The 19,769-nt window shown below is 49.5% G+C and overlaps 1 protein-coding gene across 3 annotated transcripts in view; it reads left to right on the forward strand.

The window, feature by feature from the left end:
- Window positions 1-19,769, forward strand: part of LOC140398912 (DDB1- and CUL4-associated factor 4-like) — a 282,089-nt gene that overhangs the window by 67,722 nt on the left and 194,598 nt on the right. For all 3 annotated transcript variants that reach the window (XM_072487889.1, XM_072487908.1, XM_072487899.1), the window contains exon 5: window positions 8,968-9,050. In XM_072487889.1, coding sequence (XP_072343990.1) covers window positions 8,968-9,050 — 83 coding nt within the window. The remainder of the gene's footprint in view (window positions 1-8,967; window positions 9,051-19,769) is intronic.

A 19,769-nucleotide genomic window follows, 5' to 3' on the forward strand; every position in this document is an offset into this window, starting at 1 on the left:
CTGTTCTGGGGCCGTTGCTGTTTGTCATTTTTATCAATGACCTAGAGGAAGGCGCAGAAGGGTGGGTGAGTAAATTTGCAGACGACACTAAAGTCGGTGGTGTTGTCGATAGTGTGGAAGGAAGTAGCAGGTTACAGAGGGATATAGATAAGCTGCAGTGCTGGGCTGAGAGGTGGCAAATGGAGTTTAATGTAGAGAAGTGTGAGGTGATTCACTTTGGAAGGAAAAACAGGAATGTGGAATATTTGGCTAATGGAAAAGTTCTTGAAAGTGTGGATGAGCAGAGGGATATGTACATAGATCCCTGAAAGTTGCCACCCAGGTTGATAGGGTGGTGAAGAAGGCCTATGGAGTGTTGGCCTTTATTGGTAGAGGGATTGAGTTCCGGAGTCAGGAGGTCATGTTGCAGCTGTACAGAACTCTGGTACGGCCGCATTTGGAGTATTGCGTACAGTTCTGGTCACCGCATTATAGGAAGGACATGGAGGCTTTGGAACGGGTGCAGAGGAGATTTACCAGGATGTTGCCTGGTATGGAGGGAAAATCTTATGAGGAAAGGCTGATGGACTTGAGGTTGTTTTCGTTAGAGAGAAGAAGGTTAAGAGGAGACTTAATAGAGGCATACAAAATGATCAGAGGGTTAGATAGGGTGGACAGTGAGAGCCTTCTCCCGCGGATGGAAATGGCTAGCACGAGGGGACATAACCTTAAACTGAGGGGTAATAGATATAGGACAGAGGTCAGGGGTAGGTTCTTTACGCAAAGAGTAGTGAGGCCGTGCAATGCCCTACCTGCTACAGTAGTGAACTCGCCAACATTGAGGGCATTTAAAAGTTTATTGGATAAACATATGGATGATAATGGTATAGTGTAGGTTAGATGGCTTTTGTTTCGGTGCAACATCGTGGGCCGAAGGGCCTGTACTGCGCTGTATTGTTCTATGTTCTATGTTCTATGTTTACATGCCTTGAATGCAATAATTTCCCCCTTTTTCACCTCCTTCAGTGTCTCCTTGAACGTGGAGGGTGAGACCTTTCCATTCTGGTTCTTGGTAACGTACCCATCTAAGGCTGGTGATATCTGTTCACAGAATGCTTTATCGGCCAGGAGGGCTGTGTTCATCCTCCATGGGGAGGCGGTGTGCCTGGTCCATCTCCAATCTCACATCCACGTAGTGTGGAGCATGGTCGGAGATTACGATTGTGGGATTACCCCGCTTTTATTATCCCTGGAAGCACTGCTATACCCACGACAAAGAAGTTGATCCTGGAGTAGACCCTGTGTACCTGAGAGAAGAAGGAGAACTCTTCTCCCCTGGGTGCGTGAACCTCCAGGAGTCCACTGCCCCCATCTGCTCCATGAAGGTGTTCAACTCTTGATTTCCGAGAACCACTGATGCTCCATCTAGGACACGGCTAACCATGACATACTGTCCCCCTGGGTCTCTGACCTTCTTTGTCGCCTTGAAGGCAGTCGTCTTGTTAACCAGAATGGTCCCCCCCGAGCCCTTGTCCCGGAATATGATTGGTATGTCTGCCCTACCCAGCTCTTTCTAACCTGCGGTCAGTCCTTCTCCCTCAGGTACATATCTTGGAGGAAGATAACATTGGTCCTCACACTTTTCAAATGGGCGAAAGTTCTGGATCCTTTCACTGGGCCGCTCAGTCCCTTCCAGGTGACTATCCTAATGGGGATTTCTGCCCCCCCATCCCTCCTGCTGGGTCAACCATACTTACCTTGTGGATGTGCCAGGGTTTCCCTTTGTTTGTGGGCCACCAAGTTGGCCATTGTCGCCATATTCACCAAGCGGCTGAGCCCCTGCACTCTGGGGTTTCCCTTTGTTCAGGGGCCATCCAAGATGGCCGTTGTCACCATAACTGCCATGTGGACGGGCCCCTGTACTCCGGGGTTCACTTTCGTTTGGGGATCATCTAAGATGGCATTCTTCTTGCTGCTGTTGCCATGTGTGCCTTGTCGTAGCCAGCGTTCTACACCCTGTTCCAACCCCCTATCCAGAGTTTTGTCCAAACCCCCCCTCTGCCAGGAACTTTCTTCCTCCTCGGGAGCTGTGCCATGTCCCCCCCCTTCGCCGACCCCGGAGCGATCTTTACCTTCCTTTACATGCTGTGTTCCTTCCCCCCCCACCCCCCACCCCCCTCCTCCTTCTCCCCACTCTTCGCATGGTACTGCTCTCACCCCCTCCTTCCTCGTAGCAGACAGAAAATGAGGCAGTTCTATCCCGTCCAATTGTCCTTTTTTAAAGAAGTTCAGATTCAATGCTGTTGCTGCTGCCTTCCCAGCCAGTGCCTGCGCACAAATCTGTCTGCTTCAGCAGTTGCAGTGAAGTAATACTCCTTCCCCTGAAAGGTTAAAGTAATACTCCTTTGCCTTGAAGGTTACCCAGAGCTTGGCCGAATACAGCATCCCAAGCCACACCTTGCTCTTGAATAGGGCTGCCTTAGTTGTGTTGAATACAGCTGGGTGCTTGGCCAGGTGTACTCCAATGTCTTGGTACGCACAGATCGAGTGTCCCTCCCACTTACAGGACCGTGTGTGCCTTGTCCAGTTCAGAATCTCCTCCGTTTTGGTACTGGTGCAGCTCGGGGCTGCTCTCTCATTTTCGGCCTTGGCCGGAGTGACCGGTGGGCTCTGTCTACCTTTGGGGTTTTGGGGAGGTTCTCCCCCTGACCAGTTTCCCCAGCATCTGAGTCACATACTCCATGGGGCTCCTGCCCTCCATGCCTTCTGGTAGGCCCACAATGCGGAGATTCTGGCGTTGTGACCTGGTCCTCGACCGACCCTTCAGCGTCACCACCAACCTTGCCACCTCCATCTCCAGTGAGGCGATCCAGTTGGTCTGGTTGGTTGCTGCCTTCTCCAGCTCCCTGATGGTTGCCTCCTGCTCCTTCAGCCATTGCTCTGTCTTTTCCAGCACCACCTTGAAGGGGGACAGGGCGCCCGCAACCGCCACCTTCACCGTTAATAATCTCTAGCATGATGGCGTCTCTGTGCTTTAGGAGCTCCTGTGTTAGGAGGTCAATCCACTCGCTTATTGGGGGGTAGTCCGAGAAATGCCACGGCAACCCGGCCCTGTTTGGGTACAGCCCGCTCCATCCCACTCCTTATGCTCGCCGTCGCCCTATCCTTCCTTTCCAGGCTCTTGATGATCCTGCTGTCTTTCAGGCCCCTGGAATTGTTTGCAGGCATTTTTCGGTAGCTGTGGTGATCTTGAAGGAAGATGAAGGAAGTGTTTGCAAAATTAGTAACCTGCTTTGGGGCTAAAAGTGCCAAATTCCAACTTCAAGAAGAGCCACCTTTCTTGCGTCAGCACATCCCCGTCACCGGATGCACAGTGGCAGCAGTGTGTACCATTTACAGAATGGACTGTAGGCACTCCTTCGACAGAACCTTCCAAACTGGCGACTGCCACTATCTGGAAGGACAAGGGCAGCAGATGCATGGGAACACCACCACTTGCAAATTCCCTCCAAACCACACACCATCTTAACTTGGAAATATATCATCGTTCCTTCACTGTCGCTCGGTCAATATCCTGAAACTCCATCCCTAACAGCACTATGAGTGTACCTACACCACATGAACTGCAGTATTTCAATAAGGCATCTCACTATCACCTTCTCGAGGGCTGTTAGTGATTGGCAGTAAATGCTGGTCTAGTCAGCGAATCCCTGGAGTTTAAAAGAATTGCATTGAAATGTTATATTAAGGGGCTTGATAGGACTTATGGGAGACTGCTTTCCCTGTCTGCAGAATATAGAATACAGAGTCACAGTCTTAGAATAAGGCATCATCCATGGACTTCCGGTTGCGGCGATGACTAGCTAAGCTGCACGTTTCGGCGGCTCCAGCTCCAACGGACCTTCGGGCTCTTTTAAGAGCCCCAACGGGACATTTTCGCGCGACGAAACCCGGTGTGGGGTGAGTGAATAGGGAGTCGTCGTCCCCCCCCTCCCCCCCCCCCAACGAAAGAGGAAAATATCGGCGGCGGCGGCTGCAGCGCGAGGAATCCTCAAAGATAGGGACAGAAAGGGAGAAGGCACAAGATGGCAGCGGAGAAAGCCCAGGCGACATGGGGGCCCGAGCAAGACGAATTCTTGAGACGGTGTGTGGAGCTACTAAAGAGGGAGGTGCTGACCCCGATGCTACAGGCAATTGAGGGGCTCAAGGAGGCACAAAGGACCCAGGTGACAGAGCTCCGCGTGGTGGTGCAAGGCAGATGGGAGTACCCCACACGGGGGGGTCAAGGAGGGAGCAGGAGTAGCCGGGGTCAGTTGAAGTCAGCTGACTTGCGGAAGTAATATGGGGGGAGCAATCACGCTAGAAGGGGATCTAGCGGGGGGGGAGGAGGGGGGAGATAACTGGGTGGCTGCTGCGGAAATCAAAGAGGAAATGGCTAAAGAGTGGGTGGACGGGGATGGAATGCGACGGCTGGGGAGCGAGTGGGAGCGCGGAGGTGGGATACGGGACTGGCCTAGAGAAGGTGATGGCTAGTCGACACGGGAAGGGGGCAGGTAGCCCCCTAGTGAGGCTGATCACGTGGAACGTGAGAGGCCTGAATGGACCGATTAAAAGGGCCCGAGTGCTCGCGCACTTGAAAGGACTAAGGGCAGACGTGGCTATGCTCCAGGAGACGCACCTGAAGGTGGCGGACCAAGTTAGGTTAAGGAAAGGATGGGTGGGACAGGTGTTCCACTCAGGACTAGATGCAAAGAATAGAGGGGTGGCCATATTGGTGGGGAAACGGGTAGCATTTGAAGCAAGGAGCATTGTAGCAGATAGCGGAGGTAGATATGTAATGGTGAGTGGCAGGCTGGAGGGAATGGAGGTCGTGCTGGTTAATGTATATGCCCCGAATTGGGACGATGCGGGATTTATGAGATGGATGTTGGGTCGTATACCGGACCTGGAGGTAGGAAACTTGATATTGGGAGGGGACTTCAACACCGTGCTGGACCCAGGGTTAGATAGATCCAGATCTCAGACCGGAAGAAGGCCGGCAGCAGCCAAGGTGCTCAAGGGGTTTATGGACCAAATGGGGGGAGTGGATCCATGGCGATTTCTTAGACCGAGGGCCAGGGAGTTCTCCTTCTTCTCCCATGTCCAGAAAGTGTACTCCCGGATAGATTTTTTTGTTCTGGGAAGGTCGTTGATCTCAAGGGTGGAAGAAGCTGAGTATTCAGCCATAGCGGTTTCGGACCATGCCCCACACTGGGTGGACCTGGAACTAGGAGAGGAAAGGGAGCAGCGAGCACTCTGGCGATTAAATGTGGGATTGATGGCGGATGAGGGAGTGTGTGGAAGAGTGCGGGGATGTATTGAGAGGTACCTGGAGGCCAATGACGACGGGGAGGTCCGAGTGGGAGTGGTATGGGAAGCACTAAAAGCGGTGGTCAGAGGAGAGATGATCTCCATTAGGGCCCACAAAGGGAAAACAGAGACCAAGTAAAGGGAAAGATTACTGGGGGAGATTTTAAGGGTGGACAGGGAATTTGCGGAGACCCCGGAGGAGGGACTGTACAGGGAGAGAAGACGACTCCAGACGGAATTCGACCTTTTGACCACCAGAAGGGCGGAGGTGCTGTGGAGGAAGGCACAGGGGAGGAGGAATGAATATGGGGAAAAGGCTAGTCGGCTGCTGGCCCATCAGCTGCGAAAGAGGACAGCGGCGAGGGAGATAGGGGGAATTAGAGACGAAAAGGGAGCTACAGTGCGGAGAGCAGGGAAGATAAACGAGGTGTTCAAGACCTTTTATGAAGGACTGTATAGGTCCCAACCCCCGGAGGGAGAGGAGGGAGAGGAGGGGATGCAGCAGTTCCTGGATCAATTGAGGTTCCCGAGGGTGGAGGAGCAGGAGGTGGAAGGCCTGGGGGCACCGATTGGGGTGGACGAGGTTATTAAGAGGCTGGGGAATATGCAAGCAGGGAAGGCTCCGGGACCAGACGGGTTCCCGGTGGAATTTTATAGAAAATACGTGGACTTGTTGGCCCCGCTGTTGGTGAGGACGTTTAATGAGGCCAGGGAAGGAGGGACTTTACCCCCGACAATGTCGGAGGCGACAATATCGCTAATTCTGAAGCAGGATAAAGATCCGTTGCAGTGCGGGTCCTATAGACCTATTTCATTATTGAATGTGGACGCCAAATTGTTGGCAAAGGTACTGGCATCGAGGATAGAGGACTGTGTCCCGGGGGTGGTGCACGAAGACCAGACAGGGTTCGTAAAGGGGAGACAACTGAATGTCAATGTGCGACGACTATTAGGGATGATAATGATGCCCCCAGTGGAGGGGGAGGCAGAGATAGTGGCGGCAATGGATGCAGAGAAGGCATTTGATAGGGTGGAGTGGGAGTACTTATGGGAGGTGCTAAGGAGGTTTGGGTTCGGGAACGGGTTTATTAGCTGGGTCAAACTCCTTTATGGGGCCCCAACGGCAAGTGTAGTCACGGGTCGGCAAAGATCGGAGTATTTCCGACTATATAGGGGAACAAGACAGGGATGCCCGCTATCTCCATTGTTGTTCGCGTTGGCAATTGAACCTCTGGCCATGGCGTTGAGAGACTCCAGGAAATGGAGAGGGGTGATTAGAGGGGGAGAAAAACACCGAGTGTCGCTATACGCGGATGACCTACTGTTGTATGTGACGGACCCAGTGGGGGGGATGACAGAGGTCATGCAGATATTGAGGGAGTTCGGAGATTTCTTGGGATATAGGCTTAACATGGGGAAGAGTGAACTATTCGTGATACACCCTGGGGACCAGAGTAGAGCGATAGAAGGCCTGCCTCTAAGGAAAGTGGAAAGAAACTTCCGATACCTGGGGATTCAGATCGCTAGGAGCTGGGGAACCTTACACAGACTTAATCTGACAAGATTGGTAGAACAAATGGAGGAGGACTTCAAGAGGTGGGACATGCAGCCTCTGTCATTGGCGGGCAGAGTGCAGGCAATTAAGATGATGGTCCTCCCGAGGCTCTTATTTGTATTTCAATGTCTCCCTATACTAATCACTAAGACCTTTTTTTAAAAAATAGACAGGAGCATCACGAGCTTCGTGTGGGCAGGGAAAGTCCCGAGGGTAAGGAGGGGGTTCCTACAACGTAGCAGAGACAGAGGAGGATTGGCGCTACCGAATTTGGGCGACAACTATTGGGCCGCCAATGTGGCGATGATTCGTAAATGGATGATGGAGGGAGGGGGAGCGGCGTGGAAAAGACTGGAGAGAAAGTCCTGTAAAGGGACGAGCCTAGAGGCGCTAGTGACGGCGCCGCTACCGCTCTCACCAAAAAGGTTTACCACAAACCCAGTGGTGGCGGCAACATTGAATATTTGGGGACGATGGAGGCGACAGAGAGGTGCGCGGGGAGCCCTGGTGGGGTCCCCAATCAGGAACAATCACAGGTTTGCCCCAGGAAGGATGGATGGAGGATTTCAGACCTGGCACCAGTTGGGAATTAGGAGGGTGGGAGATTTATTTATAGAGGGGACGTTTGCGAGCTTGGGAGCATTGGAGGAAAAGTATAAGTTGCCCCGGGGAAACTTCCTTAGATATATGCAGGTTCACAAGACAACAGGTGAGGGAATTTCCGCTGCTCCCGGCACAGGGGATCCAGGACAGAGTGCTTTCGGGGGTGTGGGTCGGGGAGGGCAAGGTGTCAGAGATATACCGAGAGATGAGGGAAGAGGGGGAGGAGCTGGTGGGCGAATTAAAAGGAAAGTGGGAAGAATAGCTAGGGGAGGAGATAGAGGAGGGTATGTGGGCTGATGCCCTAAGCAGGGTAAATTCCTCTTCCACACATAACGGGAGAAAGATTAAGCAGGTTCTTTGGAGTGGAGGACAAGTGTGGGAGGTGCGGCGGAAGCCCGGCAAACCACGCACATATGTTTTGGTCGTGCCCGGCACTGGAGGGGTATTGGAAGGGAGTGACGGGAGTGATTTCGAAGTTGGCGAAGGTCCGGGTCAAACCAGGCTGGGGGCTAGCTTTATTTGGAGTTGCGGATGAGCCGGGAGTGCAGGAGGCGAAAGAGGCCGACGTTGTGGCCTTTGCGTCCCTAGTAGCCCGGCGTAGGATTCTACTCATGTGGAAGGAAGCGAAACCCCTCGGACTGGAGGCCTGGATAAACGATATGGCGGGGTTCATAAAACTGGAGCAGATGAAGTTTGCGCTGAGAGGATCGGCTCAAGGGTTCACCAGGCGGTGGCAGCCATTCCTCGACTACCTAGGGGAACGTTAGAGGGAAGACAGATGACCAGCAGCAGCAACCCAGGGGGGAGGAGGGTGGGGGGGGGGGGGGGGTGGAAAGTTTTAGTTTATGTTAAATGATTAGTTTACCATGTTGATTAGCTATTTGTTCACTGTTAAATTTTCTTTTTTGTTATGTTTGATGTGTAAGGGGGAAAAAATGTGATCGAAAAATTTTCAATAAAATATATATTTTTTTTAAAAAAGGAGTCATCCATGTAGGACTGAGATATAGGACCAAGAATCTTTTTCACTCACAGGGATGTGAATGTTTGGAAATCTCTGCCTCAGATATCTGTGAGGATAGTCAGGACAGAGGTTGGTAGATTTGGCACTAAGGGAATTAAGGGATTTGGGAAAAGTGGAGGTAGAAATCTACCATGATCATAATGAATGGCGGAACAGGTTTGAAGGGCCGAATGGCCTCCTATTTTCTATGTTTCTATGATCTTATTGAATGGTGAAATAGCCTCCAAGGATCAACGGGCTGACTCCAACTCCTATCACGTTAACATTTTATCCTTGAGTTCGGGTGTTCTAATTATACTGAGGAGGTGAACCTTATACGACCAATGACACAAAGTTTGTCTTTACCCAAGTAAAGTTGCAGATGATGCCTTTGCCAATTGACCAGTTACCAGCTTTTGAATGAAGCCCTGTGTGACTGCTTGATCAGTGGAGTCCTAACTTGTTTTTTTTTAAACAGCGGGTTGCTAGAATGGGTATGAACTTCACCATGCTTCTACAGAAAAGACATTTTGGATTAATGAACTCAGCATCATATTTGCGGTAAGCAGGTTATATTAAAACAATTTGCATATTACACACACTAACACAGAAACAGGCTAATCAGCCCAGCAAATCCACAACAGTATTTATGCTTCTTTAGAACTTCCTCCCATTCTATTTCCTCTAACCCCATCAACATATGCTTCTATTTCTTTTCTCCCTCCCCAGTTCTTATCTAGCTTCCCCATAAAAGCATCTTTGAAAAATCTTTGCATCTATTTCATAAATTTGAATAAATGTGCATTATTTTGTCTTCAGCTCCACTGAGTTCTTGCACAGTGGGAAAAATATTCACATTGTTATGCATTGACCTCTTTAATCTTTTCTCATGTTTACCCCTTTCCTTTCTGTTCCTCACTGTCCTTGGCTAATATTGTTGAACCAGTAGTTTCCAAAGTCTTTATCCCATGATGTTGGTGCTGTAGTTTCATACTGGCAAGAAGTCAGAAAGGACTTGAGCATTATCACAACTTGGAATATACTGAAGGAAATGGGAGTGTACAAGCTTTGTTACTGGACATGATATCCAAAGAATGTGAATTAAAATACTACCATGGCAGTTTGGGATTCTGACTTAAGTTTAAATTCATTTTTTGTCTAAATAAAATTTGTAGGGCGGCATAGTGGCGCAGTGGTCAGCACTGCGGCCTGCGTGTCTGCATGGGTTTCACCCCCACAACTCAAAGATGTGTAGGGAAGGTAGATTGGCCACACTAAATTGTCCTTTAATTGGAAAAGCAATAATTGGGTACTCTAAATTTATTTTTAAAAATAATAAAAGGTGTAAATACCAGAGAAACTGGTGATGAAGTTGTCAGATTGTTGTGAAAATACCAATGATCTCTGAGCCAGTGGTTGACTTTTAACTGCCAGGAATAGTTCAGGCAAGCTATTGTGGTGTATCAAACGATTACTCAAGCCAGAAGCCCCATCACCACCCTGTGATGTTAGGCCGACTCAGTGGTTGGCATTGCTGCCTCACAGTGCCAGGGATCCAGGTTCAATTCCAGCCTTGGTGACTGTGTGGAGTTTGCAGGTTCTCCCTGTGTCAGCGTGGGTTTCCTCCCACAGTCCAAAGACATGCAGGGCAGAGTGCTCTTTCAGGGGATCAGCGCAGACTTGATGGGCCGAATGGCCCTCTTCAGTGTAGGGATTCTATGGTCCTGTGGAATTCTAGCCATTCCAATAGTACCATCTATGCAGAATAAATATTTAAAAATCTCAGGTATTTTGATGGTTGATATTGTTGAGATGGAGACAAACAAGGAAGCTGCTTTGTGCAGATTGACATTCCACAAGTGAGAACGTGATGAGTAAACAGTTCATGTGTTTTGATGATGTAGGTTGGCTGCTATGCTTGAATAACTCCTGATCAGCAAATAGTATTGAGATTTTTAGTGTCCATCAGAGCAGGCAAACTAGGGCTTTACACCCCATCGAACAACTGTACCTTCAATAATGCAATGTTGTATTGTAACTCCTTAGATCTGAGTGAGCCTTGACCCACAATGTTGTGACCGTACTGTCAACTGTGCGGACACTGCTGTATGTGAAATAAGGACCACAGTACTGCGTCATCTACTGTATTATATGAGGTCCGTAGTGCTGCACAATCTACTATGTGTGTATAAAATCCATACCACTGCATCATTTACTACTTGGTGAATCACAGATTTGTTACAGTGTGGAAGGAGGCCATTCAGCCCATCATGTCTGCAGCAGTTCTCTGAATAAGATCTTCACTTAGTGCCACTCTCCCACCTTCTCATCGTAAACCAGCACATTCTTCCTTTTCAGATAACAGCTTACTTCCCCTTTCAATGCCTCGATTGAACCTACCTCCACCACACACACAGGCAGTGCATTCTGGATCCTAACCACTCACTGTGTGTAAACATTTTTTCTCATCTCCACTTTTTTTTTGCCAATTACTTTAAACTGCCCTGTCGTTCTCGGTCCCTTCATGAGTGGAAGTAATTTCTCCCTATCTACTCTGTCCAGACTCCTCATGATTTTGAATACCTTGATCAAATCTCTCCTCAACCAACCTTCTTTTCTCCAAGGGAAGCAGTCATAACCTGAAGTTCTAAACTGGTGGAAAGCCGATTTTAATAAGATCAGATATGATTTGGACAGGGTGGACTGGGAGCTTTTAGGTAAATCTGTGACAGAACAGTGGGGCACATTCAAGAAGGAAATAGGGAGAGGACAGGGCCAAAATGTTCCAATCAAAAAAAAGTTGGGCCCAACAAATCCAATGAATCCTGGCTATTAAGGGATATACAGCATTGGATCAGGAGAAAAAGGAGGCTCATGGCAAATGTCAAGGGCTCAAAACAGCAGAAGTCCTAGAGGTGTATAGAATACGCAAAAGGGAACTTAAAAGGAAATTAGGAGAGCAAAAAGGATACTGGCAGGTAAAATAAAGGAAAGTACATTAAGCGAAAAAGGATAATCAGGGAAAGAGTAGGGCCCATTAAGGACCACAGTGACAATTTGTGTGTGGAGCTGGAGGAAGAGGGTAGAGTTTTAAATGAATACTTTCTGTCGGTGTTCAATAGTGGAGGACTGGTGTTGATATAGCAATCAGGTAGAAGGACGGTGATAAAAATCAAATAAATTAATATAGACAGAGAGGAGGTTCTGAATGGTCTGTCAGGCTTAATAGTAGGCAAATCTCCATGGCCAGATGAAATGTATCTCAGGCTGTTGAGTGAGGCAAGGGATGAAATAGCAAAGGTGCTGGCAATAATTTTCAATTCCTTTCTGGCCACAGGAGAGGTGCAGGGGGACTGGAGGAGAGACAATGTGGTACCATTATTCAAGAAGGGAGGAAGGGATAAACCAGGAAAGTACAGGCCAGTCAGTTTAACCTCAGTTGGGGAGAAACTATTGGAAGCAATTCTTTTTTTTATATAAATGTTTTTTATTGGGTTTTTCAACAAAGTATATTTACCGTTATGTACACAAAATAGAATACATGCATATATATATAAATATATATATACATAGAAGAGAAGGGAACACGCACAAAAAAACAAGATGAACAACAAAAAGTTAGAATGGTAGGGTATTATGTGCTAGCTCACCAACAGCAGCTCTGTACAATTGGCAATATTGTTTTTAGCACATAAGTAGGCATCTGTTTGTGGGGGGGGGGGGGGGGGGGGCGGGGGGAGAACTGGGCGGGTACATGTACATTTGGGCCCAGGGAAACAATTACAGAACAATTATAGAGGGCAATACACGAATGGATCTGGTATTGGTGTTGTCGCTTGCTTCTCCCGCACGGTTTTCGCTGCCGTTGTCGTCTCACGATCATCTCCGCTTCAGCCGTTCGTCCCGTCTATCGCCCAGATTTTCTTTGTTCTCTGCTCCTGTAGAAACCAAGTTTGTTATCGTTCCCTGTGCCCTCCTTCCGGCTGTCATTCCCTTGCCTCCCCTCCACCTCACTGGGTCCCCTCTATTGTTCCCTGTCTCCTCCCTCTTCCCCCCCATCTGCCCCCTTCTCCCCCCCCCTTCCCTTCTCCTGTGGTTCGCCTTTCTTTTCTCTTAGGTTTAGCTGCTATCCCCCCCCCTACCCGATCTATCCCTCCCTCCCCCGCCTCGGCCACTTTCCCCTGTTTCTTGGCTACCTGGCTATTCTTCTGCTTGTTTGTTGGCCGCAAACAGGTCTCGGAACAATTGGGTGAATGGCTCCCACTTTCTGTGGAAGCCGTCGTCTGACCCTCGGATGGCAAATTTGATTTTCTCCATTTGGAGAGATTCCGAGAGGTCGGACAGCCAGTCTGCAGCTTTGGGTGGTGCTGTTGACCGCCAGCCGAACAGGATTCTATGGCGGGTGATCAGGGAGGCAAGGGCGTCCGCCCTTCTCCCCAGGAATAGACCTGGCTGGTCTGATACCCCGAAGACTGCCATTTCTGGACATGGCTCCACCCTCATCCCCACCACTTTGAACATTGCCTCGAAGAAGGCTGTCCAGTACAACCCCAAGTCTGGGGCAAGATCCGAACATGTGGACGTGGTTGGCCGGGCCTCCTTGGCACCGTTCACATCTATTCTCCACCTCTGGGAAGAACCTACTCATATGAGTTCTTGTTAAGTGGGCTCTATGTACCACTTTATGTTGCATCAGGCTGAGGCTTGCGCACGTGGAGGTGGAGTTGATCCTTTGCAGTGCTTCGCTCCACAGTCCCCACCCTATTTCAATCCCCAGGTCTTCCTCCCATTTCTTTCTTGTTGCGTCCAGTACGGTGTCGGCCCTTTCTACCAGCCGTTCATACATGTCGCTACAGTTCCCTTTATCTAGGATGCTTGGGTCCAGTAACTCTTCCAGTAATGTCTGTCGTGACAGTTGTGGATACGTCCTTGTCTCCTTTCGTAGGAAGGTTTTGAGTTGCAGGTACCTTAGGTCATTTCCTCTGGCGAGCTGGAATTTCTCTGTCAGTTCGTCCACTGTTGCGATCCTGCAGTCCGTGTATAGGTCCCTGACTGTCAGTGTCCCTCCGTTTTGTCCCCACTTTTTAAAGGTGGCGTCAGTCAGCGCTGGTGTGAACCTATGGGCGGGATTCTTCAGACACCGGCAGGGCGGGCAACTCCAGCGCGAAGGAGTGCCGTGAACCACTCCGTTGTCGGGCCGCCCCTAAGGTGCGGAATCCTCTGCACCTTCAGGGGCTAGGCCAGCGTGAGTTGGCGCATGCGCAGCGTGTGCTGGCGTCATCCCAGCGCATGCGCAGGGGGGGTTCATCTCCGCGTTGGCCATCGTGGACTGTTACATCAGCCGGAGCGGAGGAATAGAGTGCCCCCACGGCACAGGCCCGCCCATGGATCGGTGGGCTCCGATCGCGGGCCAGGCCACCATGGGGGCACCCCCCGGGGTCAGATCCCCCTGCGCTCTCCCTGAGGACCTGGAGGCCGCCCGCGGAGTCAGGTCCCGCCAGTAAATACCTGTCGTAACATACGCCGGCGAGACCGGCCAAAAACGGGCGCCCACTCGGCCCATCGCTCCATCGGCCCCGACCGGCGCGGCGCGATTCCCGCCCCCGCCAAATCCCAGGCGCCAGAGAAGCCGGCGGGGGCGGGATTCACGCCGCCCCCCGGCGATTCTCCGACCCGGCGTGGGGTCGGAGAATCCCGCCCATGGTTGTTGCAGATGGGAGCTTTGTCCGACATTTTGGTCAGGCCAAATTGCTGCCGTAGTTGGCTCCAGGACTGGAGGGTGGCTATCACCACCGGGCTGCTGGAGTGTTTTTTGGGTGGGGATGGGAGGGCCACCATGGCGAGGGCCCGGAGGGAGGTCCCCTTGCCGGAGGCCTCTTCTGCACGCACCCACTTGGCTTCTGGCTCCTTGATCCATCCCCTTATTCGCTCGGCTGTCGCCGCCAGTGGTGGAATTGTAGGTTTGGGATGGCTGTTCGTCTAGTGCTTTGAAAAAGGCCTTGGGGATGCAGATCGGGATGGATCTAAGTAGGAAGAGGTACCTGGGCGGCACGTTCATTTTGACCGTCTGGACTCTCCCCGCGAGGGAGAGTGGGAATGTGTTAAGACCATAAGACATAGGAGCGGAAGTAAGGCCATTCGGCCCATCGAGTCCACTCCACCATTCAATCATGGCTGATTTCAACTCCATTTACCCGCTCTCTCTCCATAGCCCTTAATTCCTCGAGAAATCAAGAATTTATCAACTTCTGTCTTAAAGACACTCAACGTCCCGGCCTCCACCGCCCTCTGTGGCAATGAATTCCACAGACCACCCACTCTCTGGCTGAAGAAATTCCTCCTCATCTCTGTTCTAAAGTGACTCCCTTTTATTCTAAGGCTGTGCCCCCGGGTCCTAGTCTCCCCTGCTAATGGAAACAACTTCCCTACGTCCACCCTATCCCTGCTTTTATATTCCAAGCCTCTTGAGATAAATGACAACATTGCATTTGCTTTCTTAATTACGGACTCAACCTGCAAGTTTACCTTTAGAGAATCCTGGACTAGGACTCCCAAGTCCCTTTGCACTTCAGCATTATGAATTTTGTCACCGTTTAGAAAATAGTCCATGCCTCTATTCTTTTTTCCAAAGTGCAAGACCTCGCACTTGCCCACGTTGAATTTCATCAGCCATTTCTTGGACCACTCTCCTAAACTGTCTAAATCTTTCTGCAGCCTCCCCACCTCTTCCATACCTACCTGCCCCTCCATCTATCTTTGTATCATCGGCAAACTTAGCCAGAATGCCCCCAGTCCCGTCATCTAGATCGTTAATATATAAAGAGAACAGCTGTGGCCCCAACACTGAACCCTGCGGTACACCACTCGTCATCGGTTGCCATTCCGAAAAAGAACCTTTTATCCCAACTCTCTGCCTTCTGCCTGACAGCCAATCGTCAATCCATGTTAGTACCTTGCCTCGAATACCATGGGCCCTTATTTTACCTAGCAGTCTCCCGTGAGGCACCTTATCAAAGGCCTTTTGGAAGTCAAGATAGATAACATCCATTGGCTCTCCTTGGTCTAACCTATTTGTTATCTCTACAAAGAACTCTATAACCGGTTTGTCAGGCACGACCTCCCCTTACTAAATCCATGCTGACTTGTCCTAATCCGACCCTGCACTTCCAAGAATTTAGAAAGCTCATCCTTAACAATGGATTCTAGAATCTTGCCAACAACCGAGGTTAGGCTAATTGGCCTATAATTTTCCATCTTTTTCCTTGTTCCCTTCTTGAACAGGGGGGTTACAACAGCGATTTTCCAATCCTCTGGGACTTTCCCTGACTCCAGTGACTTTTGAAAGATCATAACTAAAGCCTCCACTATTTTTTCAGCTATCTCCTTTAGAGCTCTGTAGCCCATCTGGGCCCGGAGATTTATCAATTTCTAGACCTCTTAGTTTCTCTAGCACTTTCTCCTTTGTGATGGCTACCATATTCAACTCTGCTCCCTGACATTCCTGAATTGTTGGGATATTACTCATGTCTTCTACTGTGAAGACTGACGCAAAGTACTTATTTAGTTCCTCAGCTATTTCCTTGTCTCCCATCACTAGATTACCAGCGTCATTTTGGAGCGGCCCAATGTCGACTTTTGCCTCCCGTTTGTTTTTAATGTATTTAAAGAAACTTTTACTATCATTCCTAATGTTACTGGCTAGCCTACCTTCATAATTGATCCTCTCTTTCCTTATTTCTCTCTTTGTTATCTTCTGTTTGTTTTTGTAGCCTTCCCAATCTTCTGACTTCCCACTACTCTTTGCCACATTATAGGTTTTCTCTTTTGCTTTGATGCATTCCCTAACTTCCTTTGTCAGCCATGGCTGCCTAATCCCCCCTCTGATAACCTTTCTTTTCTTTGGGATGAACCTCTGTACTGTGTCCTCAATTACTCCCAGAAACTCCTGCCATTGCTGTTCTACTGTCTTTCCCACGAGGCTCTGCTCCCAGTCGATTTTCGTCAGTTCCTCCCTCATGCCCCTGTAGTTACCTTTATTTAACTGTAACACCTTTACATCTGATTCTACCTTCTTTCTTTCAAATTGCAGATTGAATTCTACCATATTATGATCACTGCCTCCTAAGTGTTCCCTTACTTTAAGATCTTTAATCAAGTCTGGCTCATTACATAACACCAAGTCCAGAATGGCCTGTTCCCTCGTGGGCTCCATCACAAGCTGTTCCAAAAAGCCCTCCTGGAAACATTCAATGAATTCCCTTTCCTTGGGTCCACTGGCAGCATTATTTACCCAGTCCACCTGCATATTGAAGTCCCCCATGATCACTGTGACCTTGCCTTTCTGACATGCACTTTCTATTTTGTGGTGCATTTTGTGCCCCTGGTCCTGACCACTGTTAGGAGGCCTGTACATAACTCCCATTATGGTTATTTTTGCCTTTGTGGTTCCTCAACTCTACCCACACAGACTCCACATCATCTGACCCTATGTCGTTTAGTGCTATTGATTTAATTTCATTCCTAATTAACAAGGCAACCCCGCCCCCTCTGCCCACATCTCTGTCTTTTCAATAGGTTGTGAATCCCTGGATGTTTAAATGCCAGTCCTGAACCCCCTGCAACCACATCTCTGTGATGCCTACCACATCATACCTGCCAGTCACAATCTGGGCCACAAGCTCATCTACCTTGTTCCGTACACTGCGCGCATTTAAATATAGCACCTTTAATTCCCTGTTGGGCGTCCCTTTTTGTTTTCTTAGTGTGGCGGACCTTGGTTTACTGAGCCTTTCCATACACTGTGTCATATTTTGTGGGATGGGGACTATCGTAACCTCTCCTGAGTTATGTCTTTTCGTGCTTTTTTGTATTCCTAAGCAGCTACGCTTCCCACAGATCACTTCACCTCTTGGTTCCCTGACTTTCCCTTCCCCCCCAATCTCTAGTTTAAAGTCCTATTGACCACCCTATTTACTCTTTTCGCCAGAACACTGATCCCAGCTCGGTTCAGGTGGAGACCATCCCAACGGTATAGGTCCCCCCTGTCCCAAAACTGATGCCAGTGTCCCATGAAAAGGAACCCCTCTTTCCCACACCACTCTTTCAGCCACGTGTTAACTTCCCTTATTCTTGCCTCCCTATGCCAATTTGCACGTGGCTTGGGCAGTAATCCGGAGATTATGACCCTTGAGGACCTGTTTTTTAATTTGAATCCTAGCTCTTTATAATCTCAAACCAGGTCATCTTTTCTAGACTTGCCTATGTTGTTGGTACCGACATGGACCACAACAACTGGATCCTCCCCCTCCCTCTCCAGTATCCTTTCAAGCCGGTCAGAGATGTCCCGCACCCTAGCACCGGGCAGGCAACATACCATGTGGGACTCTTTATCCTGCTCACAAAGGATACTATCTATCCCCCTGATTTGTGGATCTCTTTCCAGTCATGGGCTATTTGGATCCCCAGGTAGCGGAATTTGAATCGGGTTTGTTTAAACGGGAGTCCCGTTAATGCTGCCCCCCTCCTTGAGTGTGTACCGGGAAGATTTCGCTTTTGCTCATGTTGAGTTCGTAGCCCGAGAAGGTGCCAAACTCTTTCAGCAGCACGATGATTCCGTCCATGCTGCTTTGTGGGTCCGAAATGTAGAGGAGCAGGTCATCTGCATAGAATGAGACTCTGTGCTCTCTGCCGCCCCTTTGGATCCCCCTCCAGCTTTTTGCTGCTCTGAGAGCAACTGCTAATGGTTTGATCGCTAGAGCGAACAGCAGGGGGGACAGTGGGCATCCTTGTCTGGTGCCCCTGTGCAGCTCGAAGTATCAGGAGTTGGTGTTGTTGGTCCATATGCTCCCCATGGGAATGTTGTATAGGAGTTTTACCCAGGAGGTGAACCCTGTTCCAAGCCCAAACCGCTCCAGTACCTCTGAGGTATTTCCATTCGACCCTTTCGAAGGCCTTTTCTGCGTCTAGGGAGACGATCACCTCTGATCGTTTTTTACACAGTGAGAGGCAGCATGGTTTTGTGAAGGGGAGGTCGTGTCTCACTAACTTGATAGAGTTTTCCGAGGAGGTCACAAAGATGATTGATGCAGGTAGGGCAGTGGATGTTGTCTATATGGACTTCAGTAAGGCCTTTCACAAGGTCCCTCATGGTAGACTAGTACAAAAGGTGAAGTCACACGAGATCAGGGGTGAGCTGGCAAGGTGGATACAGAACTGGCTAGGTCATAGAAGGCAGAGATTAGCAATGGAAGGAGGCTTTTCTAATTGGAGGACTGTTACCAGTGGTGTTCCGCAGGGATCAGTGCTGGGACCTTTGCTGTTTGTAGTATATATAAGTCATTTGGAGGAAAATTTAACTGGTCTGATTAGTAAGTTTGCAGACGACACAAAGGTTAGTGGAATTGCGGATAGCGATGAGGACTGTCAGAGGATACAGCAGGATTTAGATTGTTTGGTGACTTGGGCGGAGAGATGGCAGATGGAGTTTAATCCGGTCAAATGTGAGGTCATGCATTTTGGAAGGTCTAATGCAGGTAGGGAATATACAGTGAATAGTAGAGATCTAGGAGTACAGGTCCACAGGTCACTGAAAGGGGCAACACAGGTGGAGAAGGTAGTCAAGAAGGCATACGGCATGCTTGCCTTCATTGGCCGGGGCATTGAGTATAAGAATTGACAAGTCATGTTGCAGCTGTATAGAAAATTAGTTAGGCCACACTTGGAGTATAGTGTTCAATTCTGGTCGCCACACTACCAGAAGGATGTGGAGGCTTTAGAGAGGGTGCAGAAGAGATTTACCAGAATGTTGCCTGGTATGGAGGGCATTAACTATGAGGAGCGGTTGAATAAACTCGGTTTGTTCTCACTCGAACGACGGAGGTTGAGGGGCGACCTGATAGAGGTCTACAAAATTATGAGGGGCACAGAGTGGATAGTCAGAGGCTTTTCCCCAGGGTAGAGGGGTCAATTACTAGGGGGCATAGGTTTAAGGTGAGAGGGGAAAGGTTTAGAGTAGATGTACGAGGCAAGTTTTTTACACAGAGGGTAGTGGGTGCCTGGAACTCGCTACCGGAGGAGGTGGTGGAAGCAGGGACGATAGTGACATTTAAGGGGCATCTTGACAAATACATGAATAGGGTGGTAATAGAGGGATACGGACCCAGGAAGTGTAGAAGATTGTAGTTTAGTCGGGCAGCATGGTCGGCACGAGCTTGGAGGGCCGAAGGGCCTGTTCCTGTGCTGTACATTTCTTTGTTCTTTGTTCTCTGATTGGAAGCAATT

This window comes from Scyliorhinus torazame, chromosome 2, assembly GCF_047496885.1.
Source record: "Scyliorhinus torazame isolate Kashiwa2021f chromosome 2, sScyTor2.1, whole genome shotgun sequence".
NCBI lineage: Eukaryota > Metazoa > Chordata > Chondrichthyes > Carcharhiniformes > Scyliorhinidae > Scyliorhinus > Scyliorhinus torazame.